The sequence below is a fragment of the Sander lucioperca genome, chromosome 21, assembly GCF_008315115.2.
Source record: "Sander lucioperca isolate FBNREF2018 chromosome 21, SLUC_FBN_1.2, whole genome shotgun sequence".
Lineage (NCBI taxonomy): Eukaryota > Metazoa > Chordata > Actinopteri > Perciformes > Percidae > Sander > Sander lucioperca.
This window is the reverse complement of record NC_050193.1, coordinates 8,664,583-8,689,854: the sequence shown is the minus strand read 5'-3', so window position 1 is coordinate 8,689,854 and position 25,272 is coordinate 8,664,583. Positions and strand designations below refer to the sequence as shown.

The window sequence follows — 25,272 nt, the reverse complement described above, 5'->3', positions numbered from 1 at the left end:
ACTAGAATGATTGGGTTCTTGTTTTTTTTTTGCTGCACCTATACACACTCAAGAATATGTTGCAGGGGGAAGGTTCTCCATTAGAACTGTACTCATTATTTAAGCTACCTGTGGGTGGCTGCAGGCACCCAGCAGCATGGCCATGTGAGTGAGCATGCGAACCATGGTGAAGGGAACAGGTGAAATGCTCTTTGTGTCCAGCATGTCGGGATTGTCCCTGCGACTGGGGTCGCCGAGGATGTGGCCTCTCCGAGTGCGGTCACCCCTGTGAGAAGACAATTCATAAATTAATACAAATTAAAAGAAAATATACACTAATTAACTTTATTCTGTATTCCATTCTTTTTTCGAATTAACTGATAGACCACTTACTGCAACGGAACGGCTTGAAATCCCCTCACAGGTATGTGGTTGTCTCCTCCAATTTCAACACCACAGTCCAAACAATGACTTTTTTGCATGGGCTGGCCACACTAAAGAAAAAGAAACAGGACGCAAAGAAAAATTATTCTTCAGAGTATGAAAAGAATACTATAAAAAAAAAAGTCAGACTGAACGTAGCATACCTCTCCAATGGTGCAGGGGTGACCATTTGGACAAACTATGGTAAAAGTAAATCAAAAATTACTTTTTCAATAATATTTGAGTACAATGGGTAGAGCTTTTTTTTTGTCTGTTTACTTACTGTACCACTGCAAATGTCCCATAGCTTGTTGGGCCACTGCTAACATGTCCTCTGGCATGGTTGGCAAAAAGGCTGCCTGTACCAACAGATAAAAACACATTAAATTCACCTACAAGAAGAGGAGGCCTAGTTGCCAACACAGAAAGCAGCTGATAATATACACACTGTACCTGCATGTTGGCAGGTGCCATTGCAAGTTGCTGCAGGGGAGCTAAGATCCCCTTGTTCCCGCAGATCACGACAGCAGCCAGGTGAATAGTTAATTCCACCGACACAGACTGGGCACCAGGGGCCCCGGGACAAACAACCAACGGCCCGAGTCGGTTGGTCACCAAAGACTTGGCAAAAGCCTTCAACTGGGGGCTGGCAAGGAATTTGGAGTTCTGGATGTAGGCCATCAGGGCTTCCAATTGCTGCAGATACAAAGATACATAAATATATAAGTAATTTACTGACAAAGACAGAAAACAGTCCAGTAAAGAACTGCATTTTTGTGTTTGGTTCCCATTCCATTATTGCAAGCAAAATATGACTTGAAAACAAGTTAAATGAACTCACAACAAGTTTCAGAATAGTTTACTTGTGGTCATTTGCACAAATGGGTGCAAACAGATTATATCAGAGCAGTACATTAGGTCTTATTAATATAAGATCTACCTCAGGTTTGGGATGGAAGCTAGCATTGGCTTCTCTGTAGAGAGTGGTGACTTCTCTGTACAGCGCCAACAAAAGATAAACTGTGGTACACTGCGGTAAGCATCTGCACCCCTATGAAGAAAAAGAGCAACAAGATACCCATGTAAACAAGCACACAAAAACAGAGGCCTGACCAGATGCTCAGTTACCAACAAGAAAGTTATGTAACGTTACCTCACAAGTTTCGTCCAGTCCGTCCATTTTGCCTTCCATAACTCCCTTTGCGACAGCATTTCTGATGGTCTTGTAGTGCTCCCCACACACAAGATACTGGTCTATTGGGGTGGCTTCTTGACTCTGGGTGTAATGAAAATTCAACCACACTATTACTTTACTTTATTAGTAACTGCTAGCATTACATTTATAATACAACCGTGCCTTCATTTTGGTACTGACACTAAAAATCACAATGTGAGTAATTTAACCTTTTGCAGCACTTCTTCAGGGAAGAGCCAGCGCATGTCATCCACTTTGAGAAGTTTTAGGACAAACTCCACTCCATGTTGGCTGCAGATCTTACGGATCAAGTAGACACGATACCAGTCGTTTCTACTGCGCCTACATAAGTTCACCGCACTGGTCAGGAAGGCTGTGGTTCCACTTTGACCAGTCTCCCGAGCCTCTGCTATGATTAAAAAGAGAAGAGAATAATGACATTTTGGTAAAATTAACACATTCTAAAACACAAACTAATCACATATCACTAGTATGTGAACAGTATGTGAGAAGATAATCCTTTATTTCATCAAAATGAAACACCTTTTGCTCTGAGTTTTTCCACGATGAGGCTAGCAGCCATATCCAGGTCCATACGCACTCTGGCCACCTGCTGCAGATACTCCACAGTGGCTGTTTCAGCAGACTGACCATGTGATTGTAGGTAATCAGTCAGGAAGGCACTTTCATCCTGCAGACACACCTGCTGGTCTGTAATGGACCTGAACTGCAACCTTTCAAACATGGAATCCTAGAGAAATGAAAAGGGAATACATCATATGAAAGTCCAAAATCCACAGGTGTGATTAGCATATTTGCATCTAATTTATTTTATCAAACAAACAAACAAAAAGTCAGAATTCCTGTGTACCTCCAGGCAGTTAATGTACAACGAGTAGAGTTCAGTTTTGTCAGTCTCCTCCAAGATGTTGCTCTGCTCAACTGCCACCAAATATTGCTGCAGGTAACCTTTAACTTCATCAAAGCTTCAGAAACAGAAAAATATATACAAAAATGAGAAACGGTGCTAAAAATGTTAGAAGCGTACATAAGTAGGCTTTATCCAATGTGCAACCATAGCACCTTACCTGTACTTCAGCAGCAGTTTGAGCACTACTGACCGAACCACTGGATTTTTATCCACAGAGTCATCAAATGGAGAGAGCACCTTTGTCAACATGTGTCGATTAACTGGAAAAAAAACAAAAAGGATAATCAGAGCTGACAACACATGTGTAAGCAGATACATGGATGTGCACAAACCCAAGTGACCAGGGTCAAAGCAGTGCCCTACCTCTGAGAATGGGAACAGTGTTGGCCTCCACCATGAGAAAGGACAGCAAATGGAGAATGACAGCTGAACAGGGGGGGGAGTTGTCTTTGAAGCACACAGTGGACACCAGGTCAATGAAGAAAGCATTGCACTGCTTCCTGAACTGAGCATGTTGGTTGATTAGAATCCTACACAAAACAAGAGACACAACAGCTTTTTGTTCAAATTCATTACATGCCAGGTTTACACAGCATGGAGTTACCTTGATCCTATGAAGGAACTTATAACAGCACAGTGTGTGTGTGTGTGTGTGTGTGTGTGTGTGTGTGTGTGTGTGTAAAGAACAACACCATGTCTGTGTCTTTTATGAGAAACAAAAATTTAAATCAGTTCTTGTTATAATCCACATGCAGTTACCAACCTGATGGCATCTGAAGGAACCATGGGAAGGTCGTCGTTAACTGGCTGCATGCAGAGGGGACAGTACATCTGACCGGGGACCAACCACTGTCTGATACAGGCAACACAGTAGATGTGTTCACATGGCAGGCAGAGCGGATCTTGGGGGTCTCCCATACACACTGGGCACAGTGTAAGACCAAACCTGGAATAAACAAATAGGTGATGACACAAGGTGGAGGCAAAGTACAGTAGAGATTCTGATGAAGGCAAACGATAGAAAACAGAATTTCTACCTGAAGATGTGTTCAACGGCTCCATCTTTGCAGGTTTTGAGCAAACCGATTACTGCCTCGAATGACTGCTGAGTTTTGAGGTCAGAATTTTTTTCCAGTATCTATGACAGAGCACAGGTAATACATGTTATTAAGGACAAAGAATTATTGTTGATACAGTTTTATAGTGATTAACTGAATTCATGAAAATTCAGGTTAATACAAAGAACCCTGACCAACCTGGCAAAGCCCTTTTGTATGCTCCAAAACTAAAGGTGTCAGCTTCTTCTCTATCTCCTCAATGCCCAACAGCATGTGTTCCACAAATAGAGAAAGAGAAAATATCCGATTCCATCCAGCTCTAAGAACAACGAAACAAACAAATAACCATCCAACTCAATTAAGCTAAAACCTATCTATCTACTGTAGTATCTACTGCTAGCTGTCCCACCATTTAAATGTATATTTAGTTAAGCGTGACTTACTGGACTCTACAGACGATCGCCTTGCTCCTCTCTCCATAGCGTCTCACAATGTCCTCTGAGCAGATCAACTCAATGGGAACCTGGAGCTTTTTGACCTGTCTGAGCCAGGCTTGTCTTTGGGTATCTGTGTCCAGGAGTCTAGGCTCAAGGTACTCCACACATGCAAAAGCAGCATACACATCGAGTATCTTGAAGACAGGGAAATATGATCACTACACATCACAGGCCACTAAAAGGGCAATGTAAATAATATTAAATTACCAAACATAATTTAATCTTAAAGTCAATATTGTGCATGCCAAATTCAAAAACATCAAAAAGTAGCAGAAAAAGAAAAGTATTATTTTATATTAAATAAATTATTTAAACTTTAGATGCTCACCATTTCAACCCCGTCTCTGGTATGATGATTCTTCAAGAGGTGCTGGGTCACCTGGGGCTCAATGCAGATCATTCTGGAGAGGTTCTGCAGTCGGTTCTTGAACTCATGATAAGCAGCATGAATCCAGGGAAGAGATGCCGCTGTATCAGTGGCATTGAGCTGCAATCGCAGCTCATTGACGCAACAGTTTAGGGCACCACACAGGAGCTAGAAAAGCAAATAATGTGCGTTAGTATATACATGCACACACCATCACACAGATGTAGCGTTACAAATTAAGGGCTTCAAGTAGTACAGAAACACAACCTGCAGATCTTCCTGACAAGTCACATTCATTGTCATGGAGATGAAATCCTGAAGGTAGCGTTGGAAAAACTCGGTCTGCATCTCTCGGTCTGATTTCTCAATGTATCGTCCCAGTGGTGTCTTCCAAAAGAACTCATCAAACTCTTGTTGAGTGTGGCCTAACAGACATATACATTTTAATTTACAAAACAACATTGTGGTAGTGCCAATGCCAGTTACGGAGAGTGTTATCAGGCCATTACCTTCACACTGAAGCGCATGAACCCAGAGTTCCTCCAGGTAGTCCTTGATCCTCCAGCTGAAGGGCATGCTGCAGCTCATGTTCCTGTCTTGGGCGATGTAGTTCTGGACAAGGATTGTTCTTGTCCCAGAGCTGCGATAAAAGAAAACGATAAAAAAGTTTAAATATGTAAAGTAAACCGTAGGTTAAATCTTACATATATAGGCATTTTGAATCCTTTATGCAAAGTGCAGTATTACCACCACTTACTTGTGGTCCAATGTTAGGTGTGGGATTTCCAGCAGCTTATCACTGCCAAAGATATCTAACCACAGTCTCTTGACAAATTCACCACAGTTTGTATCTAGCAGGATGTCCAAGTTTTGGTCACGGTCAATGACTGAAAGCAGTTGCGCCAAGAGGGGGATGACCACAGCCTGAATGCGCTTCCATAAGGTGTGCCTGTCACGACCCCCAAAACGTTCACAGTGCTGTTAAACATCATAGGAATATAAAGGCAAACACAGACATTTTGCATGCTGTAGCTGAAGCACTCACCTGAAGGTGCCTCCTTCTTGCAAGGCATCAATGTTTGAGGCCTCCTTAATGACCCAGTTGCTTTTGATGGATGAGAAGGTGTTGCCATCATTAGTCACCAGCAACGAGTGAAGATGCCTCTTCACAGTTTGCAGAAATTCACCTGATACAAGTTAAATAACATGATGAGCAATGATTGCATTGATGAGCATGATTGGAACTGCAAAAACACAAAAACAATTGTTGTTAGTACCTTTTACTTCATCATTGTCACTGAGGAGTGTCAGCAGGATCTCAACTCTCCGAGTACTGCGCATGCCACTTTCCACCTGGTCTCTCAGCATGCCTACTGCAGCCTGCACACAGCTCCGCACCAGTGCTGTGGTGTCCACAACATCACACAAGCCCTGCAGCAGGAGGAAAAGGCAGAAAAAAATATATATTTCAAAGTTATGGTTTTCACACAGCAGCAAATGTTTGAAATATATGTTGTCGGAACTCACATTTTCCTCTGACTCTGCTTCCTCATGCTCATTTTCAGTGTACATGTCATCCACCTCCATGCCAATGGCATCTCCATGGAGAAGAATTGTGTTATTTAATGCCACAAAATACATTTTATGTAGAGAAAATTATGATTTGCTATCAATAATTTATCAATCAGTTACCTTGACTCATCTTTGTTTCAAACATTTGACTGATAGTCATGTTTTGCAATGCTTTGATGTCTGAAACAATGTCTTTTGACCGTCTGAGGTCATCAATGTGAACTGATCTCCAGGGGCCTGTAAACATTAAGATGTTTCAGATTATTCTTTAAACAACGTGATACAAAAAAAAAAATTAAATCACAAGTCATGGTAGCCTTACCTCCATGAAAGCCAACGTAGGAGGTCCCTCCTTCCATTCTTGGCAGTCTGGTAATAAAGTAGACAAACACCCTGCTTCCTGTGCTCTCCTGAGTTAGCTTGTTGATTTCATTTATGGATGAATACCTAAAAATGAACAGCAAAACTCAATAGAGCAAAACATTTCACAGTTGTGCATACCCAACAGAGAAGAAATGTTGGACCTACTTTGCAGATGCAATGAGATTGGCACTGTGAGAGGCCTCATCAAAATCACACTGAATGAGGAGGATCTTGTTGCAGGGCCCAGCGACGCTGCTGCCATTTTCAGCTGTGAGGAAGTTCCTACAAGAAAACAGAGAATAGGCCTAATCTTTAGACTGAGATCATACCTAAAGATTTAAGTATATTCTACTAATTATTCTTTAACAAACCTGATCTTCTTTAGGAAGGAATGCTCGGTGTCAAACTGCTGGAGGGAGAGAAGCTCAACACTATGCAACACTTGCACTAGTGGTTCCAGGTCAGATGATGTCAGAAGTCTGGAGAATGTTGTCACCTATGGTTTAAAATAACAATTAAATCCTCAATACTATATACATACAGCTTTGTGATATATTTTACACTAGTATGACAACTTTAAGGTTACCTCTGTGAAGGAGGAGTAGCAATGGACTTCCTGCCTTGTGTGAGCAAGAATGAAGTCAGCTAAACAGTTGTTATTCTGCTCTTCAAAGTAGACCCTGGCCAGATTTTCACTCTCCACTTTGGGAAGGCCTGTGCAGTCCAACCGCACAACTGAGTCTGGTGTGGCACATTTGAGCAGTATGAGTTTAGCCTCATCCAGTATTCTCCTCTCAGGGTCTGAGACCTCCAAACTGTCCTTCTGCTTCTCTATTACTTGAAGTACCACAGAAGCACATGTGTCTGAGTGGTAGCCGATGAAGACGTCTGGCAGTTGGTACTTGTAAGCCTGAGCTACTGATGCGTGTTGACTGCTGAGAGACACAAAAAGTTTCAACCATTTCTCCAATTCATCCACCAACCTCTTCTGCTCAGTTTTAAGGACAGTGTGGATGTCCAGGTAGTGTTTCTCCAGCCTGTTGATGAGAGGTATTGGGAACTGTTTGTAGACCACCTCTCTTTCCTCAATGACAATTAGCCGGAAGTCTTTGTGCACCCTACATTTCACACGGTGTGTTCCCAGTCCAAGGTCCACATATTTCTGTCCTCCCAAGTAGACATAGTATTGGTTGAGGGCATCATACAGACTTTCATAGAGGTTCTGCAAGTTGAGGAGCACAACAGTTTGACCTGTCTCCATGCAGATCTTTACTCTGTTGATGTTGCGGCAGATTTGGGTGTACTCTTGGTCTTTCGGGAAACTGGATCCAAAGATTATTTCTGGCTGACCACTTTTTGAAAAGAAGGTTTGCTGCAGGATCTGTAGTGCTGCGTAGTTTTTTGTTAGCACCAGCAGGTACCGACATTCTTCTTCTTGTCCAACTGTTTGAATGTTTTCTCTCACAAACTCAATGGCACTGATGTTCTCCAGGTTGGGTGAAATCTGCAGCCTTTTGGTAAAAACAGTAACTGCATCCACATCATCCCTGCCACTGAAATTTCTCAACACTGCCTTCACGGTTTCTTCTGCCGTGGGCTTTCTTTGAGAAGCCTTGGCCGCTGCAAAAATCATTTTAATCAAGCTGTAATAGTCACGTAGGCCAAAAAAGCCTTTGCCTTGTTTGCGGCAGATGTTTAAGTAGGCTCTTGCAAAGGGTTGGAAGAAATCCCTGACCTTCTCCAAAACCATTGCATCAGATTTGCAAATGCCTTTAGCACTCTCGATGAGTTCCCTCTCATCAGGGTCACCACGGGACACAAAAATGCCTCTGTTCATCTTTGCAGGGTCTAAAGCCCAGTTGGAGATGCCAATGAATCCAACCTTTTTGTGAGGTAGTGGTTCATCATCAATGCATCCCTCTTCTAGCAGTGGGTGAAGGGTTTTCAGTGGCATCTTTGGAGAGTCCTCAGCCAGCCCAATCTCATCAAGAACCACAACTGAAATGTACTCGTCCAGGTTCTTTCCTTCCTGAAAGCGGCCGCATTGCTTGAATGTATTAATGATGCCTTCTGGTGTTGAGTGAGGGCTACACTGGAAGGAAACCAAATGGATCTGTTTAAGCTTTTTGTAGAGGTCAGAATGAGCAGCTTGGCCCTGCATTGCATCTGCTACCAGAGTTTTAGACAGAGATTTTGAACTCCCAGGTTTTCCAACTAAGAAGAGAGGGATTCTTAGCTCAATGCAGATAACCATCATGAAGACATTCTCTTTAAGGGCATTGTTTCTTGCAATAGTGTCCCCCATTGGCACACCACTTAGAAGTAAATCCTGCATGAGTGTGATTTCCTGCATTACTTTTGCTGGAACGTATGCTTGTGGGAGGCATTTGCTGATTTTCTGCCTGTATTTATCCTTATTTTCTAGGCAGGCATGGTAGCACACTCCTATGGCCATGACTAGGGACCAGAGTACAGGGTCTCTGACTTCAGGCTGTCTGTGATGCCTTTCATTCTTCTCAGCATTTTGAGTAATCTCAAATTTTTCAAGCTCTGCCAACAACATGACGTGGTTGTCGTAGAACCAAACAAATGACTGCATGCAGCGTTCAACATCTCTCAGGCTGACAAAGCTGCATTCATCCTTTCTCGTCCGCATGTACTTCTGTGAAGCCGAAAGGACGTCAGTGATCCACTTGAGGTAACTTTCATCGATTTCTTTGTTTTCAACCACTCTCTGCACAATCTGTTGGATGTAAGTTTTTTCTGTGTGATCGTTTAACTGTCCAAAGTCCCACACCAGAGGGATCATGCTTGGAGGTAATGCTTGAACTCTATAGACTAACTGGCGGAGAGGGATGGACCCAAGCTTTTCATCAGTCTCTTCAGCTCGAACTTTGTACCCAAGACCAGCAGATTCTAACCTCTGAATCATCTCATCTGTGTGCTTTCGGTAAGGGTTGCATGCTGCGATAATCTGCAATCCACAGTTGGGTGTCAAACTTTCCCCCTTGACTGTCTTGTCACAGAGGACCTCCTTAATGCTGCTGATGGCATCGGTAGTGTTGGCCTCGTCAAAGAAAAGAACAGAGTCAAATCCATAGTCTTGCTTGTTAATAGAAGCAATGTCTTCTGCCTCTCTGATTTTGGTGTAAATCATCTCAGAAGTTGTCCCTCCATGCACCTTGACCAGTTTCATGTTCTCAGTGGCCACTCCACTCCTCCGCAACTCACAAAGGAATTTGATGAGCCTCGTCTTACCACACCCCGTCTCGCCCATGATAATGACAGGGATGCCACACCTAAACCGCATATGGATTGCCAGCATCTTTAGTATGTTGTCAGTCGTAAGTTCATATGTTTCATCAGGGTCAAGAGGCCATTGGATACCAAGAACATTGCAGATTCGCTCTATTTTCTCCCCTCTTGGAAGGCAATCAAAGTTGATGTTGAAAGGGACTCTCTGAAGTTTTAGGCCTTCATACAATTCTCTTGTCATGACATTCTTTTTTATCACCCTTCCTGAGGTGGGATCAATGGCATCAACAGAGTTCTGTTCATTGGGCTGAAGATGGAAACCAATGAAGGTCATGGACACATGGTCATCATTAAAGAAGATGTATGGATGTGGTTCCGTTTCCCATTTCTTTCTGATCAGAAAAGGAGCTAAGTCTTCATCTCGGACACCAGACAGGTCCATCTGCAGCCTGCCAGGACTCTGGTCTGAGATGCTGAGTGATGGAGTGGCAAAGTCCTTTGCCATCAGAATCATGAAGTCCACCACAAAGGTTTTGAATCCAGTCAGCGTGTCTCCAGTGAAAGTAGCATCACAAAAAACAGATGTCTCACAGTCTTTCAGCTGAAGGTTAAGGAACCATGCAAAGTTCCTCAGTTCTGCCCAGGATGGGTCCATAACACCACAGTACATGAGAAGCATCTGGAGACATTCCAAATGTGACCCTTCAACATCCTGATATTTGAACGCATCAAGATCACTGTGGTTATGAAACCTTGTGAGATACTGGTATGGCCGCTGAAAGGCTGCACTCCTGAATTCCTCATCATCCATTAGTGGGTCGTCAGTGCTCACAATGGTAGGATGTTCTTGCTTCTTCATCTCTAGCATTAGCACCTCTTTGGGTGGTCGGCAGAAAATATTTGGAAACACGTCTGTGAATGTGCTGTTTATTGTTTGAACCTATGCAGAAAACAGATGAAACCACAACATAGGATAATCAACGGTTTAAAATCAGATGACAAATGATTAGTGATAATGTCAAAATTGTAAAAAAAACTCTTACCTGCCGTGAGTCATTTCTGGTTGACATGACAGACGGCTCTAAAATCTCTATGACATAGAGATGCGTGTCACTGCACTTCCATGTCTTTCCCTCAGAGTCCATCAAATAGCGCAGAATCAACAATTTAAAAAGAAACTCATGGAGACCTTTCTGCACCTTTTCAATCACATAAAACACAGTCCATTAACACCATATGTAAGCTGTCGATACATGTCCTATTACAGTAATACGGATATATTGCACTAAGCATTAACTTGAGACTCATTATTACCGATGATGTGATGTCAAAATGGAACATCACAAGTTCTTTCTTCTTGGGGGTGTTTAACAGAGATTGAAGGATGACATTCTCATCAACATTTGGTTCAATCAAGCGGATGCATTTCATCATTGACGGCTTTTTGGTTGAGTGCTTCAGTTTTTCATACAGTCTCTTGACATAGAGAGATTTACCTGCATTTAAAAGAAAAAAAGATAACTATTGCAGGTATCAATAATCTTAGGAGTACAATATTCATCATCATTAATTTGAAATAGCTGAGTACTGTACATATATACTAACCAACACCAGCCCTTTTGGATGAGACAACACCAACACACAGTCGGTCTTTGAATGCAGCTGCAGCACTGCATTGATCTGCTGGGACAATGTAGTGTTTGTGGAGGTACCTCTGGATCCTCGCCAATGGCTCCTGGGGAACCATGTGCAATCTGTATTGGCTGAAGGCTGAGGGAAGGTAGGCATGTTCTCTTTCCGAGCTGCAGATGATGACAAGTTTGTAGTCTTTCCTGCTCTGCATTTTCATTCGCTGAAAAAAGTTCTCAACTTTAGAGCTCACATCATAAGTGAGCAGATCTCCATACAGTAGAGAGTATATCTTGTGTCCACTGTAGCCTATGCTGAGACAGCGTCTGAGGAATAGCTCAACCTGTTCGTATGGTGTTGAGGAGTTGCACAGGAGGACTTCATCATAGGTGGGAAGTGCCTCTTCTTCGCTACTCATGTAAACAGAGATGCAAGATGTCAGGACCTCATCATGTGGGCAAACAATGAGGTTTGGATTCCCGGCAGCCAAGCCTTTAGGTAGCTGCCTCTGTATGAAATCCCCAATGTTATCATCAGAAATGTCTTCTTCACTCTCATCGTCTTTACTCTCATCTTCTTTGTTGGCCAGTATTTCCAACAGTCTTCCTAGACTTTTTATATCAAGAATGTGGGGAAGATAATTCTTCATGTCTTTCATATAAGCATTCCATATCAGATCAAATTTCTGTGAACCATCTGCTTGTTCTACAAGACTTAGCAGAGGATCCAGCTCACTAGTAAAGTCTGGGTCTCCCAGCTCACTTCTTGGCACCATAACAAAAGTCTGGAACTCAATGCCTTCGTTTTGCTCTTGTGGTTTGGTGAGGATCTCATACTGGAGTGCATGCCAGACCTGCCTCAAGTCTGAGGCTGTGCAATTTGGTTTGACGAAGGAGAGCAGCATGAGAACTTGGTCCTCCATATTGGTCACATTTTGCTGAGTCAGCTTGCTGCAGAGGTAGACAATCTGTTCGGCTGTATAGTAGTTCAGATAGTAATGCTGGGATCTTTGTTTGTCCACAAAATCCATCCAATAGTCCAGGCACTTTTCCATTTTCCTGCAAAATTCAGGAAGCTGCTCCTCTATACTGCCCTCCACAATGACAACACTAAGAACACTGCCCAGGTTGAAGTCCATCACAATGCTGTGTTCCTCGCAGCTTAGACTGCAGTTGATTTGTGCTTCCCAGTGCCTGAACAGGGGATTCCCAGCAGTGTAGAGGGCAATGAATGCCTCAGCTAGTCTTTGAACACTGGCAAAAACCTGAAAAAGAAATACAAAATAAAGTCAGATGCAAATGTGAATTCTGTCAAACATTGAGCTAATGACAATGATTCCATATTCATTACATTTTATGCATTAAGTACACCCAAGTCATTACTGTTGATGTCAATAGATATTAGCTCTGTCCCTTTTTGCCATACTTTATTAATCCTTTTATTTGTTGTTTTAATTATTGTGATTTTTGGTAATGTTTTACAACAACCTGATGCATCTTCAAAGATAGAGAAAACAATGAACAAAAAAATTGTTATTATTATTATTATTATTATTATTATTATTATTATTATTATATAGAAGTAGTAGTAGACACATTGGTAGTTGTAGCAATAGTATTTCAACTCCTATGCTAAACAAATTGACCTAAGTTAATTAAATAAAAAGGGAAACATTTGAATATACCTCTGTAAAATGATCAACTTCATTCTGCCCTTGATCACCTTTCCCAGACATGAGCATGAGTTTGTTCTGCAGCTCCCGCAGGTCCTCAAGAGAATAGCAGCGCATCTGCTGACCCTCATCATGCTCCTCTGGAATCTGCAGCCTCAGGGCCGTGTCAAGACTCAACTGGATTGAAAAACAGAAATACACTTTAATTATAGAAACTTTGTTCTCAGAGAAAACATCTGTGCTGCATGTACATAGGGATGCCATCAGCTTTGATTTTGTTATTCACCTTTTTAACACTTTGTGTACTGATCAGGTAGATACCCTTGTTGTTGATGGCTGATGCTAAAGAGAGAGATGACAGCTCTACTGACCCATGACTGTCCTTCACAGTCTTCAGCCATTCCAAATGGCGTGCACTGTCCCGCTACAAAAGAAGATCATTCTTAATTACGCTACTAAATATTCATTATCCATTTCATAAGGCTAGTATGCTAACTGTTAGATAGTGTGATGTTTAAGAGTCGTTGAGTTCTTTTAGCAGTAGTATTAGCAAGGTGTCCTCTTACCAGTTTTTTCGGTAGGTTGCGGTCATTCTCCAAAGCTCTCCAGAGCTTCTTGAGCACCTCTTTGAGGACATGAAAACCAGCGTCTGGTTTGAGCTCATATAGCATTGACGAGTAGCCGAGGACAGCATCGTGGAAGCAAGCAACGCGATCCACATCCATGTCATTCTCTCCCGCAGAAATGGAAGCCAGGTCAACGAATACTTTCAACTCGTTGATATCTGAAAATTATAAATGTAATTTGGCTGAATGAGCATTACAATAAATTGGTGTTGTGACTACAGCAGATAATAACTATTCTTACCTTCAAGTGCATCTTTCACCCATCTAACAAAGTGTCCTCTGAGTCCCAGCTCATGTAGGCACAGTCTCCGGGGCTCAGTGATGTCCACCAGGACCATCTTGGCCTGCATCAAGTCATTGTCAATACGATTGAGTTGCTCTGTCTGAAAGTCTGCATGACTCTGAAGAGAGAAGAGATAAAAGACAATATTAAATTATTAAAAACGATTAAAAACAATACAGTAACTTAACACACATGTGGTATGCAAAGAGAGATTTTGAGCCTAATTTATTTTCATATAATCAAAGTCTTAGTTCAAAACATGTCCACTTACAACTTCTGTAAGAGTCTCCAGAACCCTGAAGTCCCCTTGAAGATGAAGCGTCTCTTTGACCATCATGATAATTTGAGCCGAAGCCACAGCTAGATGAAGATCGTGATACTGCTCGATCTGTTGAACCCTGCTGTGGATCCACTGTCTGTCGTTTGATTTATCGATCTTGCACATGATGTCCAGGTCCAGAGCAAGCTCTTCGTACTTGCCCTTGTAATCTCTGAAGAGCTGGTTTACCTCCTCAAGCCTAATGCTGCCATTCTTCAGACAAGTGTAGATGTCTTTGTAATCAGCAAAACAAGGCTCGAAAATGTCTTCATGTATCATTTCTGGTGTTGCCATAATGTCCGCTACTTCATGTTCGCCAGGGTTGTCGTCTTCCATTTCTTCAGTGGCTAGGAGTTTGGCATGTTTCTCCCAGCATACTTTGAATATATGACTCTCTCTAAAGGTGAACAGGACCTCTGCCATGTTCCTGATTTCTTCACCCAGATCGAAGTAGGTGACAACACCAGCCATGGCAGAGGGCAGTTGGTCAAGTGGATGAACCTCCATGAAATGGTTCAGGGGCATGATCTCGATGTTGACCTGCTGTCTCTCTTCCATGTCAGCAACATCAACTGTCATGGAAATGAAATAAGCATGTGTTAAATTTGCCGCAAGTGTGTAATCAAACCAAACGGACCGATTCTCCACCATACCTGTCATATGTTCCTTAAGTTTTTGGCTCATTGTTAAGAAGACGTCCACAAGCTCCTTCTCATGGTACACAGCTTTCACTTCATCCTGTCTGCACTGCAACAGCCTCTTCATTTTGGCATTATCCTTGTATTGTTCATTCTCAGAGAGGCAATCTGTTCACGCACACACACACGCACACGCACACGCACACGCACACACATATATGAAATAAGCATGTTCTGGGGGTTCTTTATTATTAAATGTTGAACAAATTTCTTGGGAAATCTTTGATGACAAGCAGACTGTTATTACCGATCTTCAGCAGATCTAAGAAGACGTTTCTCTTCTCCAAAATGATGTTGAGTAGGCTGGTCTTAATGTTTCCATGGACCAGTTGCTTGTTGATTGCTGTGAATGAGGATATGGCTATAGCAATTCTGTCCCTGGCATCTTGAGAGAGCTTATCAATCACGTTTTCGTCTGCACCTGCAATGACAGAAATTACACGTTAGAGTTTCTGTCTAAAACCACATTAATTATTACAATGCTCAGTTTCTGCCATGAATTCAATCATAAACTGAAGCCTGGTTTCCTATCATCTGTTTTTACTATTATATTCTATCTGCCTACCCTATGGAACTTTTCTTTTTGGTGTGTGCATATTTTAATGGTTTATTAATTTCTGAGGGGATACCGTGTAGTTGGAAAATGTCTTTTGCGGCAGTCCAGGAGAGGAGGTGATGAAGGACCAATTCTTCATCTTCCTGATAATTTCCTTGTCGGTCCTTTGGCCAAGATTTCTGGATAATGGTTGAGATGAGTTTCCCGAACTTCCAGTTTATCTTCAACCTCTCAAACAGCTTTCCCTCAGACTTGGTCTGTATATGAGGTTAAACAGCCATTAACATTACTGTGCATCTTTTAAAGAGATGAACCGAATCTGTGTTTCATGCAGTTCCTTTTATTTCTATATAAGAACAGACTGACTTTGTTTTTAGAAGATTTAATTTGTAATTTACTCATTTTGTCAATGGAATATTATTTTTCTTAAATACGGCCAGAAATGTTATAAAATATGTGATTACCAAATGCACATTTAAAAAGTGAACGAAAGGGCTTCCTACCTGGCACAAAGTTGTAACAGCCTCAAGAGCACACCTCTCAATACTAGCAGCAACGTGTGGATGGGTTCCACTGAGTTCCTCTATTTTTGTGCAGTAAAATTCAATTTGATCCACAGCAGTTTCCTAAAACCAGACACATAAAACATATGTCCCATTTAATAGTTTAACCAAAAAGTAACAGGGATGTGCAAAAGATATATCACATACCTGTTTGAACTTGCCCTCAAAATCAATTGTGAATGTCTGTCTCCATTCTTTTGTGCACTCTTCATCTTTGAATTGGATGGAGATTATGTTGTTCCACGTCTGTAAAATACAACCAAGGATTAAAACATTTTTCAGCTTTCTCTACCACTGATGGGTTGTAAGACATGAGTACACATGCATATTTTGTGTATTATTTATTTACTAAATCTAACAAAACTGCTCACTTCAATCTCTGCTGTAGCCTCAACACGGTACAGGGATGTCAAACCCTTGTTGAGCAAACTTTGTTTGAAGGAGCGATTTATCCAGCTCCTCATAATGGCGATGAAGTCTTTTGCATATTGCTGCTCTCTATCCCCTTCTTGAATCTCCTAAATGAGAATTATTAGGACAATATGTGAGAAAAGCAAGACTTAAATCTGTCCGAAATGCTAACAGCTTGCCATATAAAATTCACTTCACATACCTGTTTGTTACAGTGAACAAAGTCTGACACTGATGCAACCAGATTCATACAAGCCACAGGAATATCAGGGTAGTTCTGGGTATATGATGCTGGTTTGACACCTTTGCAGAGCTTCTCCAACAGTTTCACTGCTGTTGCTAGGCACTCTCTCCTATAAGCCTCAGTAAAATAACTACAATAACACAAAACGGAAGGTTAAAGCATCACATTTAATAAACATGTCACCCTCCATGTTGAAATGTGATTTCATGATCTGCACAGCAATATAGTCATACAAGAATATGGAAAGAACAAAACTAAAATGTGAACTAACAATTGAACCAACAAATAGAAATTATCCGTCTGTGACTTCATGCCTTTTACAACTCAATTGAAAATCTACTAAATTTAGAAGAGCAAATCACCTGTACTGTACTTCAATAAGGTTTCCTTGGATATGTGAGAGAATGTGAGTAACTGTCTGTAAAGCAGAAATTCAAGAACATTAATTAGTTTAATGAAACATACTATAACTCTGAAATATATCATTTTCAATTAGTGTCTCCACTTCACCTGTACGTTACTGCTCGTAATATCCTGAGGAGCCTTGTTAGTGAAAACATAAAGCATGTCCAAAAGCTCAATGTTAATGTTGATAATACACTCCATCAGGTCATCAAATGGCATCAAGTACGTGCAGGATCGCACTAAAAGTGCATCAACCTCCATCAAGTGACTGTGGCTTTTCATCAAATTCACCAGTGCCCTGAAAACAGAAGAGTAAGTAAACATATGTAAAGTAATATCCATCTATTTCCTATAATAAATTAATTGGAAGATGTTTGTGTGAGGGACTCTTACTTCCTCTCTTCACTGTTCATGTATGCTGCTGAGGAACCAATGTCAAGGCCTTGCAAACCTGCCCAGTATACGTCGTACTTCAAGTTTCCATAAGCTGGTATTTCAAAGGGCTTTGTGTTTCCTCTGAGGAAGTGGAGGAGCGGTAGCACCAGAATCCATCGTTGCATTCCCAATCTTTTCACATCGCGTATCAGATACACCAACATATCTGGCAGACTATAACAAAGAACATTTTATTAGCATATGAACATTAGAGTCTTTGTTACTCTGTAGTCAGTAGATTGTGACTATCATTTTAAATAACTGGTACATGTAATTATATATCTACAGCATTATTGAATAGATTAGGTACCTACTCTTTGAAAATAGCGACATCCTGAGAAAACTCTGTCCAGTACTGGAGAAAGTCCTCTTTGTCTTGTTTGGGTAAACAGAGTGCATTGCAGAGCTGATGGAGCTCACCATTATCCAGCTTTAATTTATGCTGTCTCCATACAAAGAGCATGATCACAGCCGCTCTCATGGGATCCTGAACATAGAGCATCTTCCCGTCTCCATTCTTCAGCAACTGAATCACGTTTGTCAGCATGAAGTCCTTTAGCATCCTCCTCACCTAGGAAATTATACCAGAGACACAGAGAGACTAAGTTGGGCTGTCCATACCTGGGTGGACCTAGACTTTTTAGACAAAGATTATGAACTTACATCATCTTCCCCATAGTTTAAGGAGTACCACTTCTTTTCTTTTTCTTCATACACAAAAGGCTCCCCATAAACCTGACAGAATTGATTCAGCTGGATCAGAAAACTTCTCAAATTGGTGCGAGTCCAGGTCCTGAGAAGATCAAATATGGAGTCGAGCATTATTTTCCCCGCAATCTCTCTGCCTTGAATCAGACTTCTCCTTTGTTCAGGCCAGAGCTTTTCTTTAATGCGTTTGAGCATGTTCTTCGATGGCTCGGCACAGATGATGTCATCATATTGATGCCAGTCCCCTTTACAAAAAAGATACAATATAAATTAATTGTGTGTAACCCAAATATGTCATACTATAATAAATCAGATGCCATTTGCATGCAAACAAATATAATTACAGCTGGACGTAGTGAACGTAACATTTACCGTCTTCATTGACAAGGAGTGGTTTTACGAACAAACATCTGTTGGTCGTTTGGTGTGTAGAATCCAGTTTGTATATGTACTCATGCTCATATGTGTTCTTTTTATTGTAATAGACAACATATTTGTACGGTATCGACACAGATTCAGCTTCAGTTTTGATTGTCGTTAGACTGCCCACGACCAGAAAACCATGTTCTCCAAGATCCCTGCGTGAAAAGGAAAATAAAGTCAAATGTATGTGGTGTTAAAGGATGGTTCGAAGTTTTTGAAGTGGGGTTGTATAGGGTACTTATCCATAGTCAGTGTATTACATACAGTAGATGGCGGTCAGCAAGCCCCTAGTAAGAGGCAGGCAGGAGTACCGACATGGAAGCTAAGCAATGTACTGCTGTAAACATGGGCCGCAGCTAAAGCCGCAGCTAAACATATTTTAGCCACCTAACTAAACTACCCAGTCACCCAAAAAATAAATCAGTTTTAGTATACGTTATATTTAGAATATTTTCACAGCTTTACTTTGCCGTCAGGCAACCCTGTTTAAGTTTACACGGGGGTTTACACAATCATTTTATCTCACAGAACACGGGAGTTGCTGGTCTACCGCTGCCTCAAACAGCTAGTTTGTTTTTGTTATTATGGGACATTGGTGTTTTAAAAGGGTTAAGAACTAACAGTAACAGGTCTCCTTTCTGTCCCCACAGTCAGAACTAAACATGGAGAAGCAGCGTTCAGTTTTTATGCACCACACATCTGGAAGAAACTCCCAGAAGACTAGAGGTCCACTGCAACTCTGTTCTTTTAAATCAAGGCTGAAGACTTTTCTGTTTGACACTGCCTTTTATTAAATCAAGTATTTGTTCATTTCTTACACTGCACTGCAACTTTTGTTCTTGTATTTTATACCTGTCTTATTCTATTTTAGCTTGCTTTTATTTTCAATTCTCTTTAATGAATGTTTTAATTGCTCTTTAATGTTTTATGTAAAGCACTTTGAATTGCCTTGTTGCTGAAATGTGCTATATAAATAAATTTGCCTTGCCTAACAAAACAAACAAAAGACAACCGATCGAGGCATTGTTAGACCAACTACTCGTGTTCTGCGAGGTAAAATGAAAAGTTTTTTGTAGTCTTGTGGCTTTGACAAGAACATAGATAACGGCTTTATTTCCCCCCACGTAAACTTGAACAGGGCTGTCTGAGGGCAAGGTAAAGCTGTGAAAATATTCTAAATATAGCGTACACTTAGACTGATAGATTTTTTTGGTGGGCCTTTTTTTAGGTTTAGTTGTGGCTCACATCCACAGCAGTACATTACTTAGAATCCGTGCCTGTCTTCCTGCCTGCATCTCCAAACTGTAAGTACAACACTGACTATGGATGAGTAACTCATACAACCCCAAAGACAAACTATCCCAGTGAGATAGGACATTGACAGCAGCCCAGTTTGTCTATGAACAAATCCACAGTCATTGCACCCCGCAGCTACTAGGGGAGGTAGCTTAACCCTGAGTCGGGGATCGTAGATGTAGTTATAGCAAGTTTATCAACAAGCTAGTAGCATAATATGTACATACACAGTATGTGTACTTAAATAGGGCAATGACTGTGGGAAAGTGTTACTTTTACCTAATCAAAAAAAATCTTTTTTGGGTGTATCTTTGTTTGATGTGCCCATGTGTTAGGCCACCATCTGAGCTAAACTGACAATTCATTTAAGAATAGGTACCTGAACACAGTCAGCTCAACTGCATTTTCCTTCCATGTCCCTATGCGGGACCCAGCCCTGATGAAGATACGATCTTCTTCTGGATCAAATTTGAAATCCTTTGAGAGAACTGCATGGAAGTAAATAGTGAGTCTGTCTCGTGCAGCAATGGTGTTGTTCCTGGTTAGCCTAAAAAGCAAATAAATACAGATATAGCAAATATAACACACACACATAAAACTGGCATTGGTGATCTTAAAGCAAATGTGTACAACCATCTGAGAGAACGTCATCACCTTTTGGGTGGCGGGCCAGCTGGGATGCTGGACTGTGTGTTATCCTTCGTGCCGTCTTTACCTCCATGGTCAGAGTCGGAGGTTTGTGCTGCAGTTGAGGCCTGAACCACCATGTCCTCTACTGTCCCCTGCGGGTCCACACTGGAGCCTGTGCTGTCAGCCTGTACAAGTAGCATTACATATGTAGGTTAAGTATACACCTTAAACTCTTTCTCCAGTAAAAGAATAAAGAATAAAATGTGTGCTTCTGTCAATAATGATTATTTTCCATACAGTATAGTTAGCCTTACCTTTGATATATTTTGAGGGCCAAAAACCATCTTTTGTTGTTTCTGGTCCTGCTGACTCTTTGCCTTCTGTTTGCCTTGTCCTGTCTGTTTCACATTTTGCTCCACGTTGGCATTCTGGTCCAGTGCAGGTTGTTTGTCTGTGTCTTTCTTGTTCTTTGAGTTTTTCTTTTCAGTCTTTTGTTCTTCAGGGTTAGTGGCCTTTGTCCCTTTGCCTGAACCGGACTGAGAAGTCGTAATCTTGCTATCACCTGAGATGGGAGCTGGAGTCGGAGTGTCAGCTGGTGCTGTGTTGAGTGTCTGATCCTGAGTTGATTTCGGTGTGTTATTCTCTCCCTTATCAGGGTTACCTGGAGCTTCTTCAGGCTGTCCCACAGTCCCTGCTTCTTCTGTGGCAGCAGCCTTTTCACTCTCAACGACGTGTATGTCTTCAGGTGGTGCAGCAGGACTGTTAGCTGCTAAAGAAGTAGGCTGGCTCTCTAGTGAGGAGGGCCCATCCTGGAGTGAGTCTGGTGTTTCATCCATTGCATTATCTGAGCTTTCACTGCCAGAAGAGTCTTTTCCACCCTGCGTCCTCCTCCCCTGGTTGTCTCCCAGGGAGAGATGGGACGGGTACTGGGCTGATGACAAGTTGCCATCTTTATTTTTTTTGTTCTTCTTCTTTTTTTTCTTCTATGAAGGGCATATGGTAGAAGATCAGTATTACAAACCACCTTACTGTTAATGGGAAACAATGATGCAGTCTTTAATCTAAATATAGAGTCTACATATTCTTAGTATTATTGACGGACTAACATTTTTAATTTCTAAAGATCTAAACAAAAGGCATTCCAAATGTTGTGAGATAACGTTAAGCAGCATATCATTATTAGAATTATTAACTTAAAGCATGTCTTTTTGACTTTTATTTTCAATGAACATGTCCAAGCTTTCAACTGAAGTCATAGTCCAATTAATTCTAGAGTCTGAAGTTGGCAGAACATGTTAACTAAAAGGCAGAGCAAACCTTGACTTAACTATTATTGGAAATATTAGAAAGGGATGATGGTAGTCTGTATTTAACTCTTGCACAAAGAATGTCTGCCTTGTAGAACAACAGGAAAACCAGTGACATTTAAGGCAGTTACACACCAACCAGACGGCTGAACGTAGAAAAGACAGTTGGACTGATCAGTCTCCCCGAGTTGGTCAAAAAAGTGCCTCGGAACACACCAAAGCGACGAGACGTAATAAGTCTCCATAACAGCAGGCAGCGCTAATCTGTATTGCCGCCCAAAAAATTTAAACCGGCAGCTGATTGGACGAACGCGTCACATGGATCTGGCTGCTGCTTCCGGATTTTGGATTTTTCGAACGGCCATTACTGGCGAGTCATTCAGATTACGATCTCATATTGTACTAAAATAGTTCCCTGAAAAGTGTTTTTGAAAACATTTTAAGCGAGAAATAGGTCATGCAGTTGCTGAATCTGTCTTCATTTCAGATCGACAAAGGTCAGTTTAAAAGATTTTCGTCAGATTTTGAGAGGCTTAGTCACGCTCATCCCGCTTGCCATTTCCGGGTGAGTCCCAACTGCCCTGTCTCCAACTGAGCACATCAGGTCGGCCAAAATGAAGGCCGACAGCTCCTGCGACGGACGACGGCACGGAACACACCGAACAGACTCGAGTCACTGACCTCGCCAGACTGTCCAACGGCCGATTATTAGGCCGGTGTGCAACTGCTTTTCCACGCACCTTTTTCTTTGGTTGGCTGATGGTCTCATCATTCGGTCGTTTGGGAGATTTATCGGAGTCTTTCCTGTCCACAGGTGGGTCGTTTTTCTCTGAAACTGATTTCGAACTTTCTGAGTCTGCTACCAAGGATTTGGGCTCATCTCTTGTATCTGGATTAAAGATAAATGGTATACAAATCAGAGTGCACCCAAAGATGTGAAAAACTACACTGCGCTGCTCTGGGGGTTATCGACAGTAGTTATTTGCCTAAGGCTAATTTTTTTGTACTACTACATTATGTCACCTGGCTGAAGCTTGGATTTTCCCCATAGGCTTTTTATAAAGTAGGTCACAACAATAACCTTGAGCTTAAATGTAATCTTACTCAGTGGGTTTGTTTAAGCCCAACATGTCCTGCTGTCTGCAAATGTGTGGACAGATAATGCAGGGATGCTGCCACCCTGAGGTAGGAGAATAACTATAACACTTGACCAAGTCCACACTTTTATTATTTTCATGTCAAGTCAATTGGATTTTTGCTTTTAAAAGTGCTATATAAGTATTGCAACACAGGCTCATGGCATGACAATACAAAATAAAGGCTTTGAAGTGTTGAACCCACTTCAAAAAAGAAAAACATTTTTACTTAACTTTACATACAAGTTGTTACATTTATCATTTAGGGATAAAGTGACATTTAATTTTGTTTCTTGTTTAAACCAATGATTGTGGCAACTGTATGGCTTGATTGATAGGGTAGTCCCATCAAACACACAATCGAAACATGCACTCAGCCCTTAATGGCACACTGTTATACAGTATACACTACAGTATATCTCATCTGTCCTCCAAATTATTTTCTGGATGTTGTATTAACAAACCGTTGCTCTTTTATACATTGTTCGGACCTTATTAATCACATTTTGTATGTTATTATATATTTTATTAAAAAACATTTCTAAATTAATCTACTTACCCTTAGTGTTTGCAGGTTGGACAGGTAGCTTCTGGCCACACTCGCTACAGAACTTGGCAGTCTTCTGTGCAATATGTTGTCCACAACCTGGGCACTTCATCTTCACACAAGTGATCTCTGCAAAAGAAAAAACAACTGCAATGTACCTTGAGGTCCCACCCTGTAGCAGATTCCTTTCACTTTCAATTTCGCTACGTGAGGCCTCATGAACAGTGTTCACCTCTGCCAAAACAACCGCCTAGAAGCTGTTTCTTCCATTTACATGGGCTTTGAGCAGTCTTACCCAACAAACTGGCCTATCAACATTTCGTTAAGTGATTGAAATGGATATAACTATGCAGCAGTGGCAGTGAGCCACTGCACGCCCACTTTCGGTCCCGCGAATTATAGAAACCCACTTCAGTCAAAGAGAAGAAAAACTGGGAGGTCTCACTGCGCACGAGAATAAGCCAAGTTCCTTTAAAAAAAATTATATAACACTACCCTGAGCCTTTAGAAAGATAACATAACATTGATCGCAACTAGTTAAAAGAAGAAAAAAAGTTTTAAAAAAAGTACTCTTCTGTAGAAAAAAATAATACTTGCATAGCCATAAAACATTTAACACAAGTTGCTGTACCAAATTACCTTTCTCAGGGTGTAAAGGGCAGTAGATAGGCTAGGCAGTGGATTTAATAAGTCAGGATGCCTTAACTGCTACTTGTCCATATAGAAGTTAGACACTCCTGAGTCTGCAGTTACTGTTGATAAGCTGAAACACTTGTAAATAAACTATAAATCACCATTGCCCTACAAAATGGCTAATCATACATGTTCAGCCATGAGTTTAAAATGTTGAACTACACAATTCTTCATTTTGGTGATTTGTTTTGATGTTATGGATGAAAAGTCCAAAATGACCACTGATTATTATTTGTTGAAAATGACCAAAGACAATTTGAAAAAAAAAAGGGATCCAGTGACACTTGCAGTGGTCTATGCTTCATTTCGTGTTTTAGGACATAATCACTGCGCTGCTCACTCTTTGTTGAAACCATGGATGTATTAAGACAACCCCTCAGGACTTCTGGCTACACCCTGAGGCAACCATTATAGCTTGGATGTTTAAACACAGAGAGAGCACTGATGTGATTAAGTTTATTGCATATTTCTTCATACATGTTTTTTGTGGGTCTTTTTTGTGAGGTAACAGGGTTATTCAGCTCAGAGTTTAGCACAGCATTTTCTTAAGATTTTCTAACCAGTGAAAAAAATTAGACGGACACATCACATCCTGTTGCTACTTTCTGTTCATACTCTATATTTTGTGACTCAACTTTCTCTCTCACTGAGAATTTCTGTGATTATTTTTCAAATAAAAATGCGTGAAATAATTGTTATGCCAGCAAATATGTGGTAATATTGATAGGCAGGGAAAGAATTCCAAAAAAATTAGCAGGAACTAGGTGTGGCAGTGTACTTGATTATACAAAATTACTTTATTTGTGCCCCAAACTGTCTTTAATCTGAAAAACTTGTAAAACAACATTATAAAAGAAACATTTATGTATTAATTGTGGTGGTATTATTAGGGTGCAGCGAGGTTTGCAGGATTTCAAAGAAAGTTTGCAGAAGGAGAGAGAGTATCTTTATTTACAGACTGGAAAGAGGGACAACGTTTTTTTAAGCTTAGAGTGATGCACCCTGTTAATGAAAAGATCTTTGGGTATTTGTTGCGTCACTTCCTGTTTCG

At 41.1% G+C, this 25,272-nt stretch overlaps 1 protein-coding gene across 4 annotated transcripts in view; it reads right to left on the bottom strand.

Moving 5' to 3' along the window:
- Window positions 1-25,272, bottom strand: part of rnf213a (ring finger protein 213a) — a 31,399-nt gene that overhangs the window by 5,402 nt on the left and 725 nt on the right. The window contains exons 2-55 of one of the 4 annotated variants that reach the window (XM_035996762.1): window positions 23,541-23,657; window positions 22,586-22,734; window positions 20,853-21,521; window positions 20,563-20,723; window positions 20,288-20,455; window positions 18,562-18,767; window positions 18,145-18,434; window positions 17,796-18,052; window positions 17,440-17,655; window positions 17,152-17,344; window positions 17,004-17,059; window positions 16,600-16,771; window positions 16,358-16,504; window positions 16,134-16,232; window positions 15,927-16,049; window positions 15,497-15,680; window positions 15,115-15,288; window positions 14,823-14,975; window positions 14,122-14,741; window positions 13,809-13,968; window positions 13,508-13,725; window positions 13,228-13,365; window positions 12,954-13,118; window positions 11,246-12,533; window positions 10,955-11,136; window positions 10,684-10,839; window positions 6,972-10,580; window positions 6,757-6,881; window positions 6,551-6,667; window positions 6,345-6,469; window positions 6,143-6,259; window positions 5,978-6,048; window positions 5,728-5,881; window positions 5,496-5,637; window positions 5,208-5,399; window positions 4,960-5,090; window positions 4,718-4,875; window positions 4,412-4,618; window positions 4,030-4,217; window positions 3,785-3,905; window positions 3,566-3,666; window positions 3,292-3,474; window positions 2,892-3,058; window positions 2,686-2,788; window positions 2,469-2,583; window positions 2,141-2,348; window positions 1,807-2,006; window positions 1,556-1,678; window positions 1,343-1,453; window positions 856-1,098; window positions 686-761; window positions 567-601; window positions 373-473; window positions 109-265 (exon numbers count right to left, since the gene is read on the bottom strand). In XM_035996762.1, coding sequence (XP_035852655.1) covers window positions 109-265; window positions 373-473; window positions 567-601; window positions 686-761; window positions 856-1,098; window positions 1,343-1,453; window positions 1,556-1,678; window positions 1,807-2,006; window positions 2,141-2,348; window positions 2,469-2,583; window positions 2,686-2,788; window positions 2,892-3,058; window positions 3,292-3,474; window positions 3,566-3,666; window positions 3,785-3,905; window positions 4,030-4,217; window positions 4,412-4,618; window positions 4,718-4,875; window positions 4,960-5,090; window positions 5,208-5,399; window positions 5,496-5,637; window positions 5,728-5,881; window positions 5,978-6,048; window positions 6,143-6,259; window positions 6,345-6,469; window positions 6,551-6,667; window positions 6,757-6,881; window positions 6,972-10,580; window positions 10,684-10,839; window positions 10,955-11,136; window positions 11,246-12,533; window positions 12,954-13,118; window positions 13,228-13,365; window positions 13,508-13,725; window positions 13,809-13,968; window positions 14,122-14,741; window positions 14,823-14,975; window positions 15,115-15,288; window positions 15,497-15,680; window positions 15,927-16,049; window positions 16,134-16,232; window positions 16,358-16,504; window positions 16,600-16,771; window positions 17,004-17,059; window positions 17,152-17,344; window positions 17,440-17,655; window positions 17,796-18,052; window positions 18,145-18,434; window positions 18,562-18,767; window positions 20,288-20,455; window positions 20,563-20,723; window positions 20,853-21,521; window positions 22,586-22,734; window positions 23,541-23,640 — 13,824 coding nt within the window. In that variant the 5' untranslated portion in view covers window positions 23,641-23,657. Of the gene's footprint in view, window positions 1-108; window positions 266-372; window positions 474-566; window positions 602-685; window positions 762-855; window positions 1,099-1,342; window positions 1,454-1,555; window positions 1,679-1,806; window positions 2,007-2,140; window positions 2,349-2,468; window positions 2,584-2,685; window positions 2,789-2,891; window positions 3,059-3,291; window positions 3,475-3,565; window positions 3,667-3,784; window positions 3,906-4,029; window positions 4,218-4,411; window positions 4,619-4,717; window positions 4,876-4,959; window positions 5,091-5,207; window positions 5,400-5,495; window positions 5,638-5,727; window positions 5,882-5,977; window positions 6,056-6,142; window positions 6,260-6,344; window positions 6,470-6,550; window positions 6,668-6,756; window positions 6,882-6,971; window positions 10,581-10,683; window positions 10,840-10,954; window positions 11,137-11,245; window positions 12,534-12,953; window positions 13,119-13,227; window positions 13,366-13,507; window positions 13,726-13,808; window positions 13,969-14,121; window positions 14,742-14,822; window positions 14,976-15,114; window positions 15,289-15,496; window positions 15,681-15,926; window positions 16,050-16,133; window positions 16,233-16,357; window positions 16,505-16,599; window positions 16,772-17,003; window positions 17,060-17,151; window positions 17,345-17,439; window positions 17,656-17,795; window positions 18,053-18,144; window positions 18,435-18,561; window positions 18,768-20,287; window positions 20,456-20,562; window positions 20,724-20,852; window positions 21,522-22,585; window positions 22,735-23,540; window positions 23,658-25,272 lie in introns of all 4 variants that reach the window. The other 3 variants (XM_035996763.1, XM_035996760.1, XM_035996761.1) reach the window with 3 other exon arrangements.